Source organism: Pipistrellus kuhlii, unplaced genomic scaffold (genome assembly GCF_014108245.1).
Source record: "Pipistrellus kuhlii isolate mPipKuh1 unplaced genomic scaffold, mPipKuh1.p scaffold_m20_p_6, whole genome shotgun sequence".
Classification (NCBI taxonomy): domain Eukaryota; kingdom Metazoa; phylum Chordata; class Mammalia; order Chiroptera; family Vespertilionidae; genus Pipistrellus; species Pipistrellus kuhlii.
The window spans coordinates 44,103,582-44,125,354 of NW_023425562.1; the positions used below are offsets into that span (position 1 = coordinate 44,103,582).

Here is a 21,773-nt window from a genome sequence, read left to right on the forward strand (position 1 = left end):
CTTCCTCTCCCCCCCAACCCCCCAAGCATTCTGGACCCATTTCCTGCCCTACCCAGACCCCCAGGTGTCTGCATTTGCAGCCTCTTTTGTGTCTATTCCCTTCACTTTCATGCCCCAAACTACACCTGGCTGGCTCCTGAGGGCATTGCTGCTCCAGGAGCTCTCAGGGGCTGCTGTACCCTTGCCTCTGGGTCAGCAAGAGCCAGCTTTCCTCATGGCTTCTCCTTGTAATTCCAGAATTTCCCTCTCTCCCCTCCCTTAGTCAGCCACAGTTGCATCCTCCCCTCCCCACATGTCCTGTGTTACTCAGCATTCTCCATAGAAACAGAACCAATCGGACAGACGTAGACCCATAGATTTATTATGAGAGAGTGGATCCTGCAATCATGGAGTCTGAGGAGTCCCATGACCTGCCACCTGGAGGCCCAGGAAAGCTGATGGTGTTGTTCTAGTTCAACCCTGAAGACCTGAGAACCAGGACAGACAAAGATGGCAAAAACTCCAACCGTGGTCCCATCAGTTCTCTGCCTATTCCACTCCAATGTGCACCGGCTGTGCTTGGCTGAAGAAAGACACACAACCATGATGGGTGGTTTCTCCTTCAATGCATGACCACACACACCAAGCGGTCCTTCCTGCTGCCCAGTGATCACACCTTTCCCTGGTCCCTACACCTGCCCACTGGCCCAGATCACAACAGCATTCGTTTCCTCTCTCCCCAACCCTCCAAAATGCCTCCTTAGCCTAATCTCAGCTGCAGAGCTATTTCACTTCCCTCAGCTGGTCCTCTCGTCCCCCTGTGTCTTCAGTCGCAGCCCTGCTCTGTCCCAGGGTGCTCTGAGAGCGCACAGACCTGTGCACTGGACCTGTGTCTACACCCCTTCCCGGTGAGACTCTTCTGTCCACAGTGATGTTCTCTCGTATCCCTCCTCTCCTGTGGCTGGAAAGCTCTCAATTGGACTTTTGCTCCACGACTCCATAGAAACTGCTCTTGCCAAAGTCAGAATGACCTCCCTCAGGTGTCAGTCCTCAGCTCTTGTCTTACTGACTTATCAGCACCTGGAACAACCCTCCCTCTCCAGACATGCTCTGTGTCTGTCTTCCTAGACATCCCAGTCCTCTGGATTTTGACCTGCCTCCCAAGCCCTTCTTTCTTATCTCCTGGCAGGTGCATCTCTGGCCTCTGGAGTGACCCAGGGTGTAGCCTTTGGACCTATTCTCTTCTCTGTCTACATGTGAGAGCCTCCTGACAAATGCCAGCTGCATGGTGATGCCTCCCCAGTGACTCTCCAAAGCCTGGTGACTCCCTGAGTGCCAGGTTCTTATATCCAACTAGATTTCTAGCAGGCATCGCAAACCTCCCTGTCCCGGAATTTTCTCTATTTCACTCAACCTCCATACTTTCTGAGATAATTACTTCCACAGAAATCATGAAGTCATCCTAAGACATCTTTGACTGTGGCAGACTTAAGCCAAACCTTTGGGTTTGATGAGTGAGAAGAACGTTTCAAGAAATGGATAGTGCCAAGGAACATTCCAGGTGTGGTCAGAGAAAAGCGAAAAAGAAGGACAAAGCATGGAGCCAGGAAGGAAAATGGACAGGGGTCTCCTTCAGAGGCCAGGGCAGGAAAACCTCACAAAGCAGCCTCCCAGGGAGGAGCTGTCACTTCCACAACCAGGCTCCTGCACCTGCCCTTATCTCAATGGGAATGTTGCTATTTCCACTTCAGCGCTGTACGTTGGGTGTTGGGTGGCGGGCAGACAACTTAGTCATCAGAACACAGGACCACTACCCACTCCTGAGGGAGATGAGTGCGTGATCTGGATGCCACTTTGGGTTGTCTCCAGAGGGAAGGGGACGAATGTGTCTGGGTGTGGGAAGAAGAATAAGATGGTTTGGTGATCAATGGGGTGTACTCTGACAGACACAGTGCAATTTCCCTTCTTCTGGGCACACAGGAAGAGGATGTTTCCCAGTCTCCTCTGTAGAGGGTGGGGCTGTGTTACAAGTTTAGCTTGATGTAAGACAGGCAAAGACTGGTCCATAAAAAGTCACTCTTGTGTAATTCTCCCTTTTATCCCTGCCCATGGGGACTTTGGAGGCCACACATTGAGGATGTCAGTGTCATAGGTGGGATGCAACCTAGTTTCCCCGAGTGAATACATGACACAGTCCTTCATAACTCCTGCCTTCTCTCCACCTCCACCTCAGACCACATTGGCAGTTCTCCAGTTGTATTAGGTCACCGAGCTTCCGGGTTGTGTGTTAGTTGGCCTATCCTGACTTACACAATAGGTGCTCCATAATTTTGGTGATTGAATGTGCTAATTAATTTCAGAGCCCAAGCTTTATACCATTACTCCTCTCTTGGTTGGCTTTCTGTGTGCTCTGTCCCCCTTTCCTCATAAAATAAAATTCTTTTGTGATTTTAAAAGTAACAGGCACTCAGAAATCAACAGCAGCAACAAAACCCAACAAGCCAATTAAAAATTGGGTACTGGACTTGAATAGACATTTCTCCAAAGATGTACAAATGGCCAACAAAGACCTAAAAGAAAGCTCTCAACATCATTAGTCATTAGGGAAATACAAATCAGAGCTACATTGAAATGCCACTTCATATCCATTAGGATGGTCCTATCCAAAAGCCAGCTGGAAGCAGCTGTTGCCAAGGATGTGGAGACCTCAGAGCCCTTGTGCACTGCTGATGGGAATGTACAACAGTGCGGCCGCTAGGAAAGATAGCATGATAGTGTTTCAAAAAATTAAAAAATAGTTGGGCCTGCCTGGCTCAGTGGTTGAGTGTCAACCTATGAACCAGGAGGTCATGGTTCAATTCCAGGTCAGGGCCCATGCCCAGGTTGCAGGCTCAAACTTCAGTGTTGGGCGTGCAGGAGACAGCCCATCAATGATTCTCTCTCATCATTGATGTTTCTATCTCTCTCTCCTTCTCTCTTCCTCTCTGAAATCAATAAAAATATTTTTAATGAAAATATAGAAATATGATCCATTCTTTATAGATACCACAGTTTCACCTGTTAATGAAAATTTGGGTCATCTCCACTTTCTGGCTATGAACAAATAAATAAAGCTTCAATGAACATTTGTGCACAAATATTTGTATCAATACAAACTTTTCATTTCTCTTGGGTAAATTTCTAAAAGAAAAATGTTTAGCTCGTGGTAGGAGTATGTTTATTTATTTTTTAAAATATCTTTTATTGATTTTTTACAGAGAGGAAGAGAGAGGGATAGAGAGTTAGAAACATCAATGAGAGAGAATCACTGATCAGCCGCCTCTTGCACATCCCCCAACTGAGGATGTCCCCGCAACCAAGGGCCATTGTACATGCCCTTGACTGGAATCGAACCTGGGACCTTTCAGTCCGTAGGCCGATGCTCTATCCACTGAGCCAAAATGGTTTCGGTGGTAGGCATATGTTTAACTTGTTAAGAAACTGGCACACTTTTCCAAAATCATTGCACGGTTTTACATGCCTGCCTGTTCCTCTCATTCTTGTCAACACCTGATGTGGTCAGTCTTTTTCATCGTAGCCACTCCAATGTGTGTGTGTGCGCACCTCACTGCAGTTTTAATTTGCATTTCTCTGATGTCATATGAGATTGAGCAACTTTTCATGGGCTTATTTGATATTAATATTGTTTCTTTGGTGAAATGTTCAGATCTTTGGGCCATTTGTTATGTTGTTTTCTTATTTTGAGGTTTTTTTTAAGTATATTTTTATTTATTTCAGAGAGGGAGGAAGGGAGAGGGAGATAGAGGGGTAGAAACATCAGTGATGAGAGAGAAAAATTGATTGGCTGTCTCCAGCACACCCCATTCTGGGGATAGAGCTCACAACCTGGGCATGTGGCCTGATCAGGAATTGAACCGTGACCTCCTGGTTCATAGGTGAGGTAGATGTCAACCACTGAGCATGCTGGCTGGGCTTATGTTGAATTTTGAGGGTTCTTTATATATTCCAGATACAAATCCCTTATTAAATACACAATGTGCAAATGTTTCTTCCAAGTTGATTGCTTGGCCTTTTATTTTATAACCATGTTTTTCAAAGAGCAGAGTTTTAACTCTGATGAAGTCTGATTTATTAATCTGTTCTCTTGTGAATCATGTTTTCAGAGTTGTAGCTAATAAACCTTTGCCTAAGCCAGTTACAAAGACCTTTTTCCCTGCGGTTGCTTTAATTTTTCTCTCAGATTATTATCAGCTTTTTAAGGGCTGGGGACCCCAGGAGATGGGAGAACTCCAGGCTCTGAAGACCCAACTTCAAATCCTGACTTGGCAAGTTTCTAGTGTGACCATAAGTTGTTAAATCTTTCCTTGGCTATTATATTTCATAGGCTTGTTTGAGCATTAAATACATGGAAGTGCTTAGGATAATGCCTGGTACATTAGAATTCCTTAACAGCTAATTATTATTACTATTTTGAGTGAAACAAACAAGCAGTAGAGAAGCATGACTTTCTATAATTTCTGAAACCCCTCTTCCCATCTTCAGAGCAGCTCTTGCATGTTTCAAACTCTCACTTCAGTACGTTGGGTGGTTGTGTGGGTGGCATCTCTGTAACCCATTATTATTAGTCCCATTTCACAGATCAGAATTAAGGAATTTAAGTATCTGTCCAAAATTACATGGCTGCTGGGCAACAGTCAAGCTCTAAATCCAAATTGTTGGTTGTTTTTTTTTATTAATATACCGTATTTTCCAGCGTATAAGATGACCTTTGAAATGAAAAAAAGCCTGCTCAGATTGGCCAGAGTCAGAGAGGCGGACTATTAAAAAAAGAACTGGTGTTGCCTCGGAAGTGGGAGGTAGTCTTATACAGCAAATATAGGCCTAAACCTATGTTTTAACTGTAAAATTAGGGGGTTGTCTTATACACCGGAAAATACGGTATTTTATTGATTTTTTTTTACAGAGATGAAGAGAAAGTGATAGTTAGAAACATCCATGAGGGAGAAACATCGATCAGCTGCCTCTTGCACACCCCCTACTGGGGATGTGCCCGCAGCCAAGGTACATGCCCTTGACCGGAATCAAACCTAGGACCTTTCAGTCAGCAGGCGACGCTCTATCCACTGAGCCAAACTGGTTTCGGCTAAATCCAAGTTTTTAGGCTGCCTGTTTGTCCAAATCGATATGCATCTGAATGTCCTCGGTGTTTGTGAAATGTTCCTTCTCAGGCCCCAGGCATTCTGTGCAGCGGGGCCTGGAGCTTGCATTTCACAGGCTCCCCAAAGGTCCTTCGATGGCAGCGGGAGCAGAACGGAGACCGCTGTGCTCCTCCACTGTCACCGGACCAGCAGGGCCTTTTCCAAATGCCTCCACCAAGAATGTCGACCACCTTTACCAGAGTAAACACACCTCCCCTTCTTATTAGGTGCAGTCTGATGTAAGAGGAAACTGGAATTCAGAACCAGCGTGGCAAAATAGTTTTTTCTCTTTGAGGTCATAGGCACTCCATGTGTTTCAATACAGCCAGAAATGTGCACATTTTCATGCTAACTCCCAAGAAGATATGTAGTTATTCTGAAGACTTAGGACGTTGCATCGACTCATCAGGAGAGGGTGGGTGGGAGGGCCAGCCTGGGGACCCGCAGGAATAGCCCCTCCGTGGAGCTGAACTTGCCCTCCACGGCCAGGTGATGCTTTTCCATCCTGTGGGAAGCAGACAGGATTAATGTCTGGCTATTGTCTTTGGTTCCCTCACGCCCTGCCAAGGGCTGTGTGTGTTCCAGGAGGCACATCTGCCCCAAGAGCCACAGGCAACACCTGCAGCCCTGCTAGATGCCTGAATTAGAAACCACTCACTTTACTCCCATGTCTATAAATACCCGGGGAGGGACTCACTTCCTGCGTCCTAGTAAGACGGAAGAAGTTATGAGTTATGGCACTGTGAGCCCTCAGTTTCTGACCTCTGAGCAAGCAATAGGAGGGGTCAGCAGTGGCCCAGCCCCCGAGTGCCTGTTGTCCCCAAAGGGAGGGACTTGGACATCCCCAGGGTCCACCCCCACAGCCAGGCAGACAGCTCTAGCTCTGGGTGGAGGATGTGGCAACCACTAGGGAATCCCCTTTTGGCCTATTCTGAAAGCACCAGGAAGAACCACTGGAGCACGCTGGGAGTTGTATGAGAATGGAGACAGAAAAGGAGAAGGATATAGACAGTGTTGAAACCATCTGACTGGTTTCAGTTCCATCGTGTGCCCACATTTCCATTTCATTATATTATAAAGGACAAAGCATTAAAATAATGGAAAGACAAGGAGAAAATATTTGCAAAGCACATATTTGGCAGCAGATTGGTATCTAAAATATACAAAGAACTGTTAAAACTCGACAATAAAAAAATGGGTTTTTGTTTTTTTTAAATCAGTGAAAGATATGAACAGACACCTCACCAAAATGCTACTCCACATCATGTCATTAGGAAATTGCAAATTCACACACAAATGGGAGCCCACCACATACTCACTAGAAAGACTAAAATCCAAAACGGCGTCATGAGGATGAGGAGCAACAGGAATTCTCATGCACTGCTGCTGAGAGTGCAAAAGGGTGCAGCCACTGAGGAAGCCAGTTTGGCAGTTTCTGCAAAACTAAACACACCAGTGCCTTTACCGCATGACCCAGCAGTCGTGCTTTTGGGTATTCACCCAAATGAGTTGAAAAGTCATATCCACGCATAAACCTGGGTGTAGATGCTTAGAGCAACTTTATTCATAACTGCCAAAACCTGGAAACAGCCCAGACGCCTTTTAGTAGCTGATGAATAATTAAACAGTGGGGCATCCAGACAATAGAATATTCTGAAGAGGGGAAAAAAGAAGAAAGAAAAAAAGAAATGAGCTACCAGGCCATGAAATGACATGGAGGAACCTTAAATGCAAAGTGAAAGAAGCCGGTCTGAAAAGGCGACATACTGTCTGGTTCCAACTTGTATGACCTTCTGGAAAAGGCAAAACTACAGAGTAAATGATCAGTGGTCGCCGGGGTTGGGAGGGAAGAGGAATGACTAGGCAGAGCACAGAGGACATTCAGGGCAATGAAACCACCCTGTACGATGCCATAACGATGGACACATGTCATCATACACCTGTCAAAACCCACAGAATGTACCAGACCGACAGTGAATGTGAACGTAAACTACGGACTTTAGCAATAAAGTACCAATATGAGCTCATCGATTATGAAAAGAAAGATATAAAGCTCACATAAAGGGTGATTGTGTAAAATAAAAATAGCTAACACAAACAAAAGAACAAAGGACCGCTTAATACAAAGAAGGGAGGCGTTCCTCGATTAACAGGCTCTGAAATAGGAAGGCCAGCTTTGAATAAGAAGACATGTTTAAAGGAAAGAGAACAATGTGTTGGCTCCCTGAATGCGGGGCACCACCTGTGAGTGTGTTAACCCTCACACAGCCCACCAGGCGGGCACTCCTGTCACCTTTACTTATAGGTGACGGACTGCACTCAGAGGCCCCAGCTCAAGTGGCTGATAACCACTATAGTATCCTGTTTTCAAAAAAAATTAGTAACTAGGCTGAGGTTAAAAGGTTGTCCAAGGACCTCGTACAGAGTTGAGCCACAGCCAGTTTGACTCAGTGGGTAGAGCATCAGCCCACAGACTAAAGGGACCTTGGGTTGGGTTCTAAAGTGTACGTACCTTGGTTGCAGACACATGCAGGAGGCAACTAATCGATGTGTCTCTCTCACATCATGTTTCTCTCTCTGTCTGTCTCTCCCTCTCCCTTCCACTCTCTCTAAAAATCAATGGAAAAATATCCTCGGGTAATGAGTAACAAAACAAAACAAAACAAAAGCAAGCCCTAACCGGTTTGGCTCAGTGGATAAAGCGTCGGCCTGAGGACTGAAGGGTCCCAGGCTTGATTCTGGTCAAGGGCATGTACCTTGGTTGTGGACACATCCCCAGTAGGGGGTGTGCAGGAGGCAGCTGATTGATGTTTGTAACTATCTATCCTTCTCCCTTTCTCTCTGTAAAAACTCAATAAAATACATTAAAAAAAACAAACAAATAAATTTTAAAAAAACCACAGAGCCAAATGATAACAACACTTCTTTGGTAGTAAATAGGTGCTTCTGAAGTAGTTGTCGACCTAGTGTTTTAAATGCTGCCCTCGAAATGGAATTGGTGCTTTTGTGTGTAGCAAACCGCCCTCCCTCTGCTCACCGTACTGAAGACGAAGTCAGCCACTCGCCTTGTCACATGTGCTCCCATAAATCCTAACGGTGCTGTCCTGGGGGCAGTTTCCATCAGCGGCTGCTCCTGCACCAAGTTCAGTGCTGTCCCACCGTCGCTGCCCGCAGACAGCTCTTCTGGGGGCCCGGCTGCTCTGCTGTCCTTGGGTCAGTGACAGGAGAGGAAGAAAGGATGCCCCCAGAGGCCTTTGTGCGGCCTCAGACCTCCACCCTGGAACCCTGGGTCCTGCTTCCTTAGAAGGGTCCTTTCCCAGGTGCTGTGCGATTGGCCACACCTCGGATGCTGGGGCCCCGCCCAGGGCCTGGCACCCAGAAAGGAGAGGCATCAGTCACTCTCCTCTTCCTGTCCCTCTTACCCTCCCTGCGGCACCACTTCCATTTCCACATCCTTCTGTCTGATCCCCGGCCCCGCCAGGCTCCCCACGGCCCCCTCCTCAGGGCCATCTTAGCATCACCAGTGACCGGATTGTCGTCCACGATTCCTTGTCTCTGCTGCACAAGGCAATTGTGACCACTTTATTCTTGAAGCTTTTGGGGGGTCTTTAGGGCATATTGTTTATCTTCCCCAATATCTCAGAATTCTCATGCTCAGCTCCTTAGAGGGCTCTGCGTTGCCCTCCCCACCAACAAAAATTTGGGAACTTCCCTTCCGTAGTCTGCGTTGGTGGAGTGAGAGCCAGGCATCTGTGCTCTTCTTTTAGCCCCTCAGATGGGTCTGCTGCAGGTGGGGAGGCCACGCCTTGGAGACCAACACTAGGCGACTGATGTCACTGGAGCTCCACAAGTTCAAGCAAAGGACCTCCCGCTTCTCTCTTTCAAACCCATTCATTCCTTCCTCCTTCCCTCCCTCCCTCCTTCCCTCCCAGGTGAGTAAGGAAGGGTTTACACTGCCCTGTCCTCACCCCGGCCACCCACTCCCAACCTGGCCTGGCTCCCTACTCAGCCTAGTGGAGCTTTTTCTGAAATGCTTCCTTGATGATGCCGTTTCCTTCGCCCTCTCTCGCCTGTTCCACAAGAACTACCACTTCTTTTTTGAGGACCCTCCCCCCATTCTCTGCAGGCAGAGCTCACCTCCATTCCTCCCCCCCCCCACGGGTCACCACACTGTGACAGCTAGAGGTGCCCCGCCCTACCCCCACCGGGTGCCATTTCACTGAGCTAAGGAGACACAGCACCAAGGAGAGTGCAAATTCCTGCACTCACAGCGTTAGGACCTGAGGGACTCTGGCAGGGCATCTCCTATTGGATCAGGGTGATACACATCAACGGCTGGCAGGCCAGCTTTTCCCACAGCGAGACAGACAGGGCATGTTTCAGGCTTGAGGGCTGTGGCCTCTATTGTAACTGCTCAACTTCGCTGCTGCAGGAAGTACCAGCCAGAACTATCAGACACTTGCAGGAGTGGCTGGGGCCCAGTGAGCTTCATCGGTAGCCATTGAAATTTGAACTTCACCTAGTTTTCCCATGTCTATGAAACATCAGTCCTTTGTTTCTTTTTCAGCCATTTGAAAATGTAAAAAACCATCCTTAGCTGTAGTCATGTTTTGCTGACCTTATGTGGCCTCTGTGTGGGCTACACCTCACCCCGTCCTTCAGCACAAGGCTGTGCTGGAGCTTCATGCTTTGACTGAAAGGCCCACCAATGACAACTTGACCAACACAGGAAGAGAAGAACCTAGAAACTTGAGGGTAGGGGCTAAGGAGGGAGTTTGCTGGGAACACTGCTTATGCTGCCATCTAGTGGCGTTTAGACCAACCTGAGGCCTTCCCTCCCGGCTTGTCCCAGGGCCTGGAACATTCTCACCTCTCTTCAGCTTCTGTGTTCCTGACCACACCCGGTAAGGACTTCAAATCAATTAAACCTAAAATAAGGGTAAAGGTCAAGAATTAGAAAACCTTGATAAATCATTCAAAGTGAAAAGCTCCTATTCATCAAATTTTAAGATCCTTGAGTTCAATTTCTACCACCTTTTTCTGATCAAACATTCAGCTTTCAGACAAGAAAGAGAGAGGTGGAGGAGGGCCAGTTGCTCACAACGACAGGTAAGGCAGAGCCTGCAGGGGGAGTGCTGCTTGCCTGATCCCTGGGCAAGGCCTGTGACATCATACTCTATGCCCGGAAGATCCTGTGCCATGAGCACTAACATGGACACAAAGCAGGAGCGGAGTCCCCTCGTGGTTAAGAGCAGTGGGTTCTGATCCCAGCCCTGTCCCTTAATTGCTCTGAGTCCTTGGACACCCTCCTCTTCCATGGTAACATGGGGCAGAGTCTGGACCTCCTCGGGCTGCTGTACGGCTGAAAGGAGCTAATAGTGTGTGGCCTCTACAGGGCATTAAGATGTTTGCTGCCATGAAGAACTTATTGTGCACCTGCTATGCGTTCGACACTGAGTGTGTATTTCACCAAATTTAAGCCATCGCTCACCTAGAAAATGAATGGTGTCCCTATTCTGTAGGAAGTCTGAGAAAGGTCGTGTGTATAGTGGGTAGGTGCTGAGAATAGAGCCCTGTTCGATGCCACCTCCTGCACACATCCATTTGCTGACAGCGTCCAATGCACAACTGAGTTAGCATGTTGCAAACATGACCCAACCCTGATACTCAAGCAAGAATTCACACCAACTACTGGCAACCTGGCAGCACTCTTGGCATTCATTTCAGTGTGGGTATGGCTGTCAGTGTTCCTGCCTGAAGACAAAGGCGGTCATTCTTCGCCTTTGGAGTCTATGCATATGGTGGCTGGTAGAGGGACAATCTTTAGGCAGATGTCAGAGCTTTAAACACACCAGCAGTTCTGTGTCTGTTCTGCTTGCCCCACTACTTTATTTCTTACTTTCTGAAGTCTTAAAACTAATGAAATATTCACTTAAGACTCAATTTATCAGGATACCCAGGGGTAATAAAAACTTGTGCACAGCAAAACTCGGTGTCCCAGCAGGGGGTACACATGTGTGTATGTCTATAACTTTGCATGTAGGTGAGAGTGGTTGCTCCTTGAATTTAGCTGAGACAGGCGCAGGCTTAAAGTCTGGTTCTAAGAGCCCGAGCTTCCCATCTCTGGAAAGGTTCCTTCCTCCCACGGTGCCAAACCCTTCCACAGAGACACAGAAAAGGGAAGTTCTGTCCTGGCTCAGGAATCCAAGGGCCGCATGGTTGTTAAGATCATGAGTCGTTCCTATTGCTTTGCATGGTTTCAGAAAGTCATGGTCCTCCATTCTGTTCAGAAATGCTTGTGGGCAGGAAGCAGTGGTGGGGAAGTTAAGCATTAACTTGAGGTTGGGGCCTGGCCTTCATCACCAGCATGTCTGTGGCACTTTCCCCCTCTGCACCCTGAGTCCCTACTCTGTACAATAGGGAGGAGGAAGACCCGGTACCCTTCACAGTTGTGCTAATCAATGACCACAGAGAAAAAAGTGAGAAATACCACTGATGCATTTAAGATGTTTATAACAAACTTAGACCGCAATGGCCCAAAGAGGAGATTGCTCAGATTGCCTTTATCGCCATCTGCCTGCACTCTTGAAAGTTCTGGGCACAGGAAGACAATCTCAAATGTTTTCTGTCCTATGCTCAGTTTTCTCTAAATTAGGTCAGTGGGAAATAGCATCTGCTCGAGTGCACTGTCCTTGTCCTCCACGAGGTGGCGCTGCTTCCCAATTAGCAATTTCTTTTGGGGAGAGGCTGGCTGAGACCTTTCGCAGCGGATGAAGAGGAAGTCCGAGCTGTTAAGAGAAAGAAAAAAAAAAAAAAGAAAAAAAAAAGAAACACAATGAAGAATAGCTGGGTCGGGGCACCTCGCCCCACCCCTGCCCCCAGATTTCAGGAGCAAAGCAGGATCTCCAGATTAAGTGTGGTGACTGAAGCCTGCAGTTGCTGCCTAAGAGTTGTGGCTGCAGGAAGGGTCTTTGATGCCCACTGTAATGTGCCTCTTCCCAAAGCAGGAGAGAGGAAGGAAGCCTGAAGGCGCTGTGCTTCCAAGATGGACAGACATTTGCAGAGTTCAGGCACCGTGTCCAGAGGGCTCATGTTTTTTCATGAGGGGGATGATGTGAGGTCGACCTTAAGAATCCAATGTCCTGGGGAAGGACAGTCATGTGAAGGTCGAAGGTGCTGCCTCGGCTCAGACCTGCTCATCCTCCTCGGAATCCAGGGCCCTTGGTTCTCTAACAGCTGACCCCCACCTCCCACCCCAGAGAAGGAAGGTCCGGAGTGCAGCTCCAGGGTTGGAAGTCAGAGCACTCCCTCTCCGGCTTCCTCCCTCACCTCAGCTCCTGTCTCTAAAGATAAATGGGTCCTTTTGGAGGTGGGCAGCGTGGAGGAAGTCAGCATTTTTTTCCTTGAGATAAAAGGATGGGAGGGTTATGGGACTGAACTATCAAAATCTCAGCTTGCCTCCATCTGGTTTCACCGCCTGAACCGTGTGATCAGTATGGAAAACGGAAAAGAGGTGTCTTCCAAGCGCAAATGGATGATGCTCTGGAGTGCTAGATGCTACCTGTTAAAAAAATAAAAAACGATTTTACACGGCGCTTTAATGTTTTTGGAACTGTCTCCAAAAAGATTAATATTTAGCACTTACATAAAAAATTAAACGTGGGTTTGCCTTGTAATGAACTTACCCTATTTTAGTGCTGAAAAATCAGGACTGTGGGACTGAGCCCATGTACATATAACCATCGCTGCCATTAATTGGGAAGTTCTCCAACTAGACTTAATTTCTAAAAACCAGGTTTCAGTGGGAAGAGCGGAAATAATTGACCTTAATATAAGGAAGAGCCTATTGCTAGGTTCCTCCACACCCAGAGAGCCTCTGCCTTCACTCTCAGGCCTAATGCTCTCCACAACGTGCCCTGTCTCTTGAACCAGAATCACAATCCTCAAAATGGGCAGGTTCAGGGGTGCGGAATCAATCAAAATTTAATTCAGCTAACATCCGAGACCTTCCTGGTGCTTTCCCTTTATTTTTAAAACAATAGATTTTTATTGATTTCAGAGAGGGATAGGGAGAGAGAGAAATATCAATGATTAGAGTCACAGATCAGCTGTCTTCTGCTCATTCCCTACTGAGGAGTGAGCCTGCAACCCAGACATGTGCTCTGACTGGGCATTGAACCGTGACCTGGTTCATGGGTGGACACTTAACCATTGAGCTACACCGGCTGGACCTGTTGCTTTTCCACTCATTAAATCGGACCCTTCCCATTTATTATTTCATTCTATCTTTATAGCCATAATTTAAAATAATTGCATTTTATATCTATGAAAAAATAAAGTTCAGAGGCTCAAGTCTCTTTCTAGTCTCTTCCATCTCCTCTTTCTTCCCAGCTGCCTCACTCTAACCAGTTTCTGAACTTCCAGGCTTTCTTTAAGCTCAGCCATCCACCAGTTTCCTTAAAAACTACCTTCAGCATATTTTTCCTCTATTTAAAACTTGGTAACTCCCAGTTTTTCAGTCAGTCAACTGCAAAATCTCCAGGCTACGTCTGTTCTGTTGAACCAGAAGTCTCCTCTTTCTAAATGATCCCTTGAGCCCAGCCAGTGAGGCTCAGTTGGCTGAGCATCGTCCCATGACCAGGAAGGTGATTCCAGGTCCATGCCTGGGTTTCCAGCTCCATCCCCAGTACAGGGCGTGCAGGAGGAGCTCATCGATGTTTCTCTCATCAATGTCTCTCTCTCTCACTTTTCCCCCTTTTTGAAATCAGTAAAAAAATATATTTAAAAACTGTTCCCTTGACTACAACTGTCCTGCCTCCTCCTCCCACCTCCCAATGACACAACTCCGCCACTTTTAGTCTGTGCCCTTCTTTACATTCTGCCCAGAGTGCAACACCCTCCAACCCCAAAAACCTGCCCGAACTGTTAGGTTCTGCACACTCACCTGCTCCTCGGAGCCTGACACAAATGCATGCAGGTCAGACTGTGTCCTCCCTTGCCAACCTTCCAGGCACTATCATTGTATCATTTTGGGAGAGTGTCCAGTGATGGGCTGAGGGACCTGTCCACTACTGGTGTGAGTGCAAACCTTTTGGAAAGCGGTATGGCGCATCTTGCGATATATTATATATTTATACCATGCAACAGAATATTGTAAAGTCAGTAAAAATGGCTTATCTGCAGGAATGCAACGTCAGGACTGTAAAATCGGAGTCACAGAACACCAGGGCACCTATAAAACCCAACATATTTAAGGGAGGAAGATGTAAAATGTGGGAAGTGTAAAATTTATAGTAGTTATTTTCTGCAGTGAGGAGAGGAGGAGGAAGGGATGGGACACAGGTTAACACTATAGGACAGCCGTCACCAACCAGTGGTCCGTAAGGTCCGAAAGGTTGGCGACCACTACTGCATGAGACCTGTGTGCTAACTTAAGAGGTACCGTAGTTCCTGTCATAGGTTACTCCTAGGTACACACTTACTGGCTACAGGGGAAAGTTGGTGCACTGTAGCCTTCAAACCCCTGCCCAATGGGGACAGAGGGGACTTGGATTAGATGACTCCAGACAAGCATGTCCTGAGGAACAACCTGAGGAGCCTGGGCCGAGTGACATTAGTCATTGCCAGGGGACATGAATGATCTACAGATGCTTGGAGAGTGCCTCCCCATAATATCTTATAAATTATTAAGTGTATAGAAACAGACTTGAGACTGGACTATAGAAGACATGACCAATGAAACAGATATTCAATACTGTACCAAGAGAGCTGCTAGGAAAACAAAATCAAATTAGTAAATTTGAGAAAGCAAATTAAGTCCTCTACACTCTCAGTGAGAAGGCCTGAGCCAGAGGCATAGCTCCAAGGTGACAAGGACCCGTCATAGCACACAGTGCATGCTCAGCACAGAAGCGCAGTCTCTTCCTTTAGTGGTCACACCGGCAAACTGCAGAACCAGCTGCGTGGGGGATACTGAATAAAGTCCGGGTGGTAAGTAACTTTGGGATTCACTGCCCACATTGCAGGGAAATAGAGGGTTGATTCTTCAAAAAGAAAAATATTATGATGTATGATGTTCTATCTTTCACTTTTACAAAATTTGTAATAAAGCACAATTCTTAAGCTGCTTTTCACTTTTTTTATTGCTGTTAATTCAAGGAAAAGAGGTTGCATAAAATCCAATCTGTTCTAGAAATATAAGTGGCCTTTCCAGTACATAACATTTCAAATATCAAAGTATATGGTAAACATACAAATAAGGAGAAGGCAACACACCTCCTATGTACAGTACAGTATTTTAAATCATAAAATAAGCTCCATAAAGTACACCTGGCAAGTGATTCACAATGCGGTCCATACGTGGCTTATCAAAACTCTCACTTGAACAACTCAACTGTAGCTTAACAATTAATTTAATAATGTGGTCCAAAAATACCTGGATCAAATAAAATATAATTAATCAAAATAATTTCCTTTACTCAAACTTTTTCTTCTTTTTAAATTAAAGCTTTCATCTACCCCTTCACACCCTCCCCTCCCCCTTTAATTCCCACCCCTGAAAGTTTCAAAATGTACATTGGTGCTATAAATAGAAATGCTATCTAGGAAGCATTGGATGAAGCTTCTTTTTCTTCAAGTTTTTTCCTCTTGTTTAGCAATCTGTTAGGCTTCTGAACCAATTCTATTAGGTTCCTTGCTGTGCACCAATGTTGCCTCGCACAACAAAAACCTCTTGAGTCTGCTCTGTCCTGAGGGACAGGAACGGACCCAAACCCCTTACCACATGACCATACAGCGGCAGGTGCTTGTTGCCGTTGAATGCAGCAGTCCACAAACACACCCAATCTCCCAGATAACCTCAGTGCACTTTAGGAAATCAAAAATTACCTGGAAGCAGTTTAGTACAGAGATTGGCTTTTAAAAAAACCTTTTTTTTTTTTTTTTTTTTTTTTTAAACAGCAGCATTAAACTTAGTGACATGACACTGACATGATTAATACCATCTTAACACACTCGGAATTCAGTCTTTCACATTATAGTCAAGCACAGTGGTAAACTGGTATAAAAGTGACTTTGCTAGGAGAGACAGATTAGGAACAAATACCTGACTTTTGCAGAAATGCAGAGCTTCTGTTCAGACTGCAATAAACCGCACACATTTCAACACAACATAACACTGTAACAGTTGGTGTAGGAAAAGAAGAGATCTTCGCTCAGGTAGTGTCTCCACAGGACACAATGGTAGACTACAAGTAAAACAGGCTGCTGACTGCCATTGCCAACACAAACACAGAGAACAGCACTCACACTAGTTTGTTCACTTTATGTCTCTCTGAGCAACAGGCTACAAAAGTATAATAAAGTAAAAAGTTGTTTGTAAGAAAAAGCTCTTTGTCCACTTCATACATCATATTTTTTCAGTTTTATGTGGTTTCACTTTTTCCACTTAATATTTATTTGGAAAACAAGCGCTCCATATACGTATTTATGTGGTGCTGTTTATTACAAGTATATTCCCTATTTGGGGAATTTGATTTCTCCTTTATGATGAAGGAGAAACAGTTTACTCTAAATTCATGTGTAGAGCAGTTTACAGAAGTGTGGGCCAATGCACCGGCCGCCCCATGCAGTGTGCCACTGGAACACAGGGGTGGCGGGGAGAAAGATGTACTTTAGGATGAAAGAGAGAAAAGCTGGGGAAGAAACAAAGTGTCTTTTTTTTTTTTTTTTAAACCATACGACTGTCACTAGTGTTGTTAAAAAAAAAAAAGTCAGATCCACAGTTTTGGAAAGTCAGTAAACATTACACACAGCAAGGATTCAGTGTAAAGAAAAAACCACACATCCATTTTCCTTTTGATAGTTTTGTTTGGATGTTTAACATGAATCATACAGATAAGCCTGTTGTTGAACCAGGAGACCAGAGGCTCAAAAGCAATGCATTCTTTTTTTGTTTTGGACATCAGTATAGGAGAAATGAAAAACCCCAACTGCGTAGACATCTCGGAAATGTATAGACAAAAAAACACGAACAAAATACCTTTCCTTTCCTCCCCTCCACACCCCACCATGACTCCCCACACTTCAGTGTGTTAGGTAGTAGGCAAGCTTTACTCGATTCAGTCTGCAGAGTCCAACGTATCATTAGAAGGGGGGAGGGGAGGTGCGTATCTCAGTCTGTAAGTGCCTAAAATGGGAAAGAGAACTGCTAAGTCACTGCTCACAATGCAACACATCACAACCACTACAAGCTATCAAATGGGCATGCTCGGCAGAAGGCATCTTCTGCACTACCATGATTCCAAAACGGTAAATAAAATGACTTTCTAAAAGTAATAAAGTTCGTGCTCTTTGTTCTACCTATAGCTATCAAACTTCAGCTTTCTTTAAAAATGCTAAGTATATACTCCCAATTCAAGGCTCTATTACTGGGTGATGTCTTGCAAAATGACAAAAGCCAAATGCAAGTGATAGGTTTGAGGTGTATATGGAATTTGCATCTTACTCGTACTTACTTAAGAACATTTTCTTAGTTTTTTGGTGGTGATAATATTCAATTCAGTTCAAATTCCCTTACTCCCAAACCAGCGCTTAAAATATTTTGTACCTTAAAATGCAATAGCATTTTACTTAAAGCACCTACTGAGCAGGAAAAGAGCATGGGCAATACACTGAGCATGGGCTGGCTAGCTATGCAGCTATACTAAAATAACAACTAAAATTCTTACATGGCAGATGCCTCTATTTTGTCGTAGTTTTTTAATATTTAAAAATTTGCTCACTTTATGAAAGAGGATTGTAGCTTTAAAAAAAAGTGCTGCAAACCAGAGATTTGACATTCTATTGGCAAATTCCCGTTATATTCTTTAAAAAGTGCCTATCTGGTTTCTTCCTTGCTTGGGAAATGAACTGCTCTGAATTTCCTGGTGCTGTATGACCTGGGTCTACAATAGGCTCTGCTGTCTGCACTTACGACTCGTCACATCGGTAAACACACACACAATGACTTTCAACAAGATCCCCACGACCAGTAAGGTGGGGAGACACGAGCACACTAAAAGCAAGTCCTCTGGGAGCTCTCATGATTACCTTGTTGACTGGCCTCCATGGACGACTGCTTACACTCCTGTGCAAAGTGTCCGCTTACACCACAGTTGTAACATGAAACACTCCCATTCTTCTTGGGCCCTGAACCACTCGTGTTGGCAACTACACTGGGTGCTGCATATACGGGATAGTATCTCCCAAATCCTGCCACCTGCTGCAGGCCATAGCTGGCTTGGTTCCCCATGACGGGGTCATGCACCAGTCCATTTGCATACGGTGTCGGAGGCAGAAAGAAAGGAAGTTGGTTTCCATTGCTCTGATGTGCTTGGTTGAGGTAGCTGCCATTGCAGAAGGATGGCAGAGGGAAGATTGGGAGTCGGTACACAGGTCCTGGCATTGGGTTAGTAGGATAATAGTAACTATTTGGCTGAAGGTTTCCATTGGTCCCACAGCTGCACCTTCGCCCACAAGAACCACAAGGACCTGAGCCCACCTGCTGTGGTGGCAACACTGTCCCATTAGCGTTCGTGTTTCCCACAGCACTGATGTAAGAGGTGCTGTCGCTCTGTGCAGTACTGTGTGTCAGAGCAGGGCTTGGGCTGGGGGCGGGGCCTGGGGTGTGGGTAGGAACCGCAGGAGGGACTGCAGACTGGGCCTGACTCATGCCGGTTCCCACGGACTGGGTGGAGGTGGACGCTGTGCTGAGCACACTGGAATTCTGGCTGGGTAACACATTGGCAGCAAGGGGAGAGCCCGGGAGGGTGTAGGGAGCTGGTGGCTGTGCAGCTGAGAGGCCAGCTGCTGGAAGAACTACCTTCACATTGGTAGGCTGAGGGACTGTCCCTGTGTTTCCCTCAATTTGAGGCACCATTTGATTGAGTCCTACCACTTGGGATGCAGATTTGGTGATGGGGTCCGTGGCAGCACCAAGAGATCCTGGGAAACTGCCCGGGTTATGGACAGGAATGAAGGCCGTGTTTGGTGATCCGATGCTCAGACTCCCAGCTGGCTGCTGAGGGACATTCAGCGGGCAGCTCTCGGAAGATCCCGGCGGCGGCGGCAGCTTCAGCCTCTGAATCGTTAGGTGCAAAGCAGGAGTACTGCTATGAGGAAGGAATGCTGATGGAAGAGACAGAGGGGAAGCCAGCAGTTCCAGGTGCTTTTCTGATTCGCCAGCAGCAGCTGCCGGTCCTAATAGCCCAACAGGGGTCGCACTGGTGGACTCCCTAATTGCAGAAATAGCAACAGGACTTGGAACAAGCATGCCTATTGTTTTGCCATCAGCAGATTTGGGGGGAGGAACGACAGCTTCAGACTTCTGGGCAACGTGGTGCATGACACAGTGTAAAGCTGGCATAAAGGAAATATGCTGATACTTGGGCGAGTTTAAGGGATCGTCTAAGAGGCTTCCGTTGTCGGTTCCTAAGGAAGCCATTTCCACAGGTGGCTGGACAGGAACAGCCTGGTTGACAGAGCTGTAAGTTGTAAACCTGGTTGCCAATGGATTCCCAGAATCGTCAGAATTGCTGTCTGTGTCTGAGGGAAACAAATAGAAATACATGTTAACACAAATGTTAACTCACATTTCTCTTGCTGGAAACTAATTTTCAGTCCACCTAAAATGAACTTTGAAGTTTGGAACTGGAGGAAACGTGTCCCCTAAACTTCCTAAAAGCCAAACTGACCCTATTTTAAAATTTTTTGGGTTTCTACGGACTTTATTTAAAAAATACAGAGATTAAAAAAAATAAGAGATTCTGGAAAATGTGGAGACAACAGAAAGATCAGTGGCTGCCAGGGGTGGAAAGTGGGGGAGAGATGAGTAGGAGGAACACGGATTTTTAGGCAGTGAAACACTGTGATATTGTAATGACAGATTAATGTCATTAATCATTTATCCAAAGCCATTGAAAGTATGCCATCAAGAGTGAACTCTCAGCCCTGGCCGGTGTTGCTCAGTGGATAGAGCACAGACCCAAACACTGGAGTCATGGGCTCGATCCCCTGCCCTGGAGGGCGAGTGTGTGGGAGGCAACCAATCAATGTGTTTCTCTCACATAAATGTTTCTCCCCCTTTTTCTCTCTCTCTTAAAAAAAAAAAAATCCTCTGTTGAGGATTAACAACAACAAAAAGTGAACTCTCAGGTAAACTATGGACTTTGGGTGATAACGCTGTTCAATGGGGGTTCATTCTTGGTAAATATAAACAAACTATTCTAGTGAGTTATGTTGAAAATGGGGAAGGTTATTCATGTGTGGGAGGAATGGGGTAGATGGGAAATCTCTGTACTTTCCTCTCAATTTTACTGTAAATCTAAAACTGCTCTACAAAAATAATATCTTTAATAAAAAAAAATCAACAGGTAAAGTAACAAAAGGTTAATTGTTGGCTGAATGACGCACAGTGTAAAATACGGAGATTTATTTAATATCACCTTATTACTGAGAAAAGGATTAGATATTTTTAACTTTAATCAATTTTAGGCAATTCACTTGATTTATATTCTGTACTACAAAATCCAAAGGCTTCCTATCTGTCTCACATAAATAATACCATTTAAAGAAGCCCAATCAAGAGCCCATTTGTATTTAACTCAAATATCTAGAGGTCGGGAATATAAGAGTTTTTTTCAGAATGCAATACATATTCTTACTTTTATATATTTCAGTGGGGTAAAGAAAATTTAAAGCTTTTATTGGAGTCATAAAACAAATGTGCTAGAACACAGGAAGCGGGCAGGCATAAGAGCACTGCTCTTCCTGAGAGCAAAACGACATACGGTAGGCAGAGACAAAATTTAACCGCACTGGTTTTTATTACTGTATCATACTAATGCTTGCATACAGAAATAACTTCAATCCAGACTTGTCCTGGATTTCCTGACTTTTGGTAAAAAGAGGGCAAAACATAAAATCTAATTCACAATATTTAAATATCATAAAGCCAGATACTGCAATAATATGTACAGAGACCATGCAATGAACATCTCTCTGCTAATATATAAGCAGAACTGTAATACTGAAATGTTTAGATTTATTAAGACCAAAACTAGTTATATTGAGCTAAGATGTTAAAAATGTTTTTAAACAATACACTAAAAACAAATCATTCAAGTCTTCCTGGAAAATGGTTAAACTGAACCTACTCAGTGATAAAACATCACGGTGTTGTCAATTCAACTATTATAATTTACATCAGAGGGAAGAGATTCAATTTATGAGTAAATGGTTCTAGCATAAACTCCCCTTAATAGCTGAAGTGTTAATTGCTAAACTTTACAAAACAAAATGTATCCAAAAGTTAGTAACTTATTTAGGACATTATATCTATATTTGTACCATCATTATGAGTAGAGTTAAAGAAACATTTAAGTAAAAAAAAAAAAAAAAAAAAAAAAAGCTGTAATAATTTCAGGTGGTCAATTAAATTTCTATATAAACTTTTTGTTTTTTTCAAATTATAAGAGAAAGCTTATTTAAGAAGTTACAGAGGTAGTAGAAGTGAGCCAGCTGGGCTGCGTAGGCTCAGGAAACAAATTATAGAACCAA

General features: G+C 45.1%; 1 protein-coding gene across 5 annotated transcripts in view; it reads right to left on the bottom strand.

The window, feature by feature from the left end:
• Nucleotides 1-11,673: 11,673 nt before the first annotated feature.
• The window catches only part of ZCCHC2 (zinc finger CCHC-type containing 2), a 52,334-nt gene continuing 42,234 nt past the window's right edge, over nucleotides 11,674-21,773 (bottom strand). For 4 of the 5 annotated variants that reach the window (XM_036419907.2, XM_045574676.1, XM_036419906.2 and 1 more), the window contains 2 exons: nucleotides 18,267-19,760; nucleotides 15,302-17,364 (listed from right to left, as the gene is read on the bottom strand). In XM_036419907.2, coding sequence (XP_036275800.1) covers nucleotides 17,297-17,364; nucleotides 18,267-19,760 — 1,562 coding nt within the window. In that variant the 3' untranslated portion in view covers nucleotides 15,302-17,296. Of the gene's footprint in view, nucleotides 11,966-12,635; nucleotides 12,739-15,301; nucleotides 17,365-18,266; nucleotides 19,761-21,773 lie in introns of those variants that run through there. The other variant, XR_006740337.1, reaches the window with a different exon arrangement.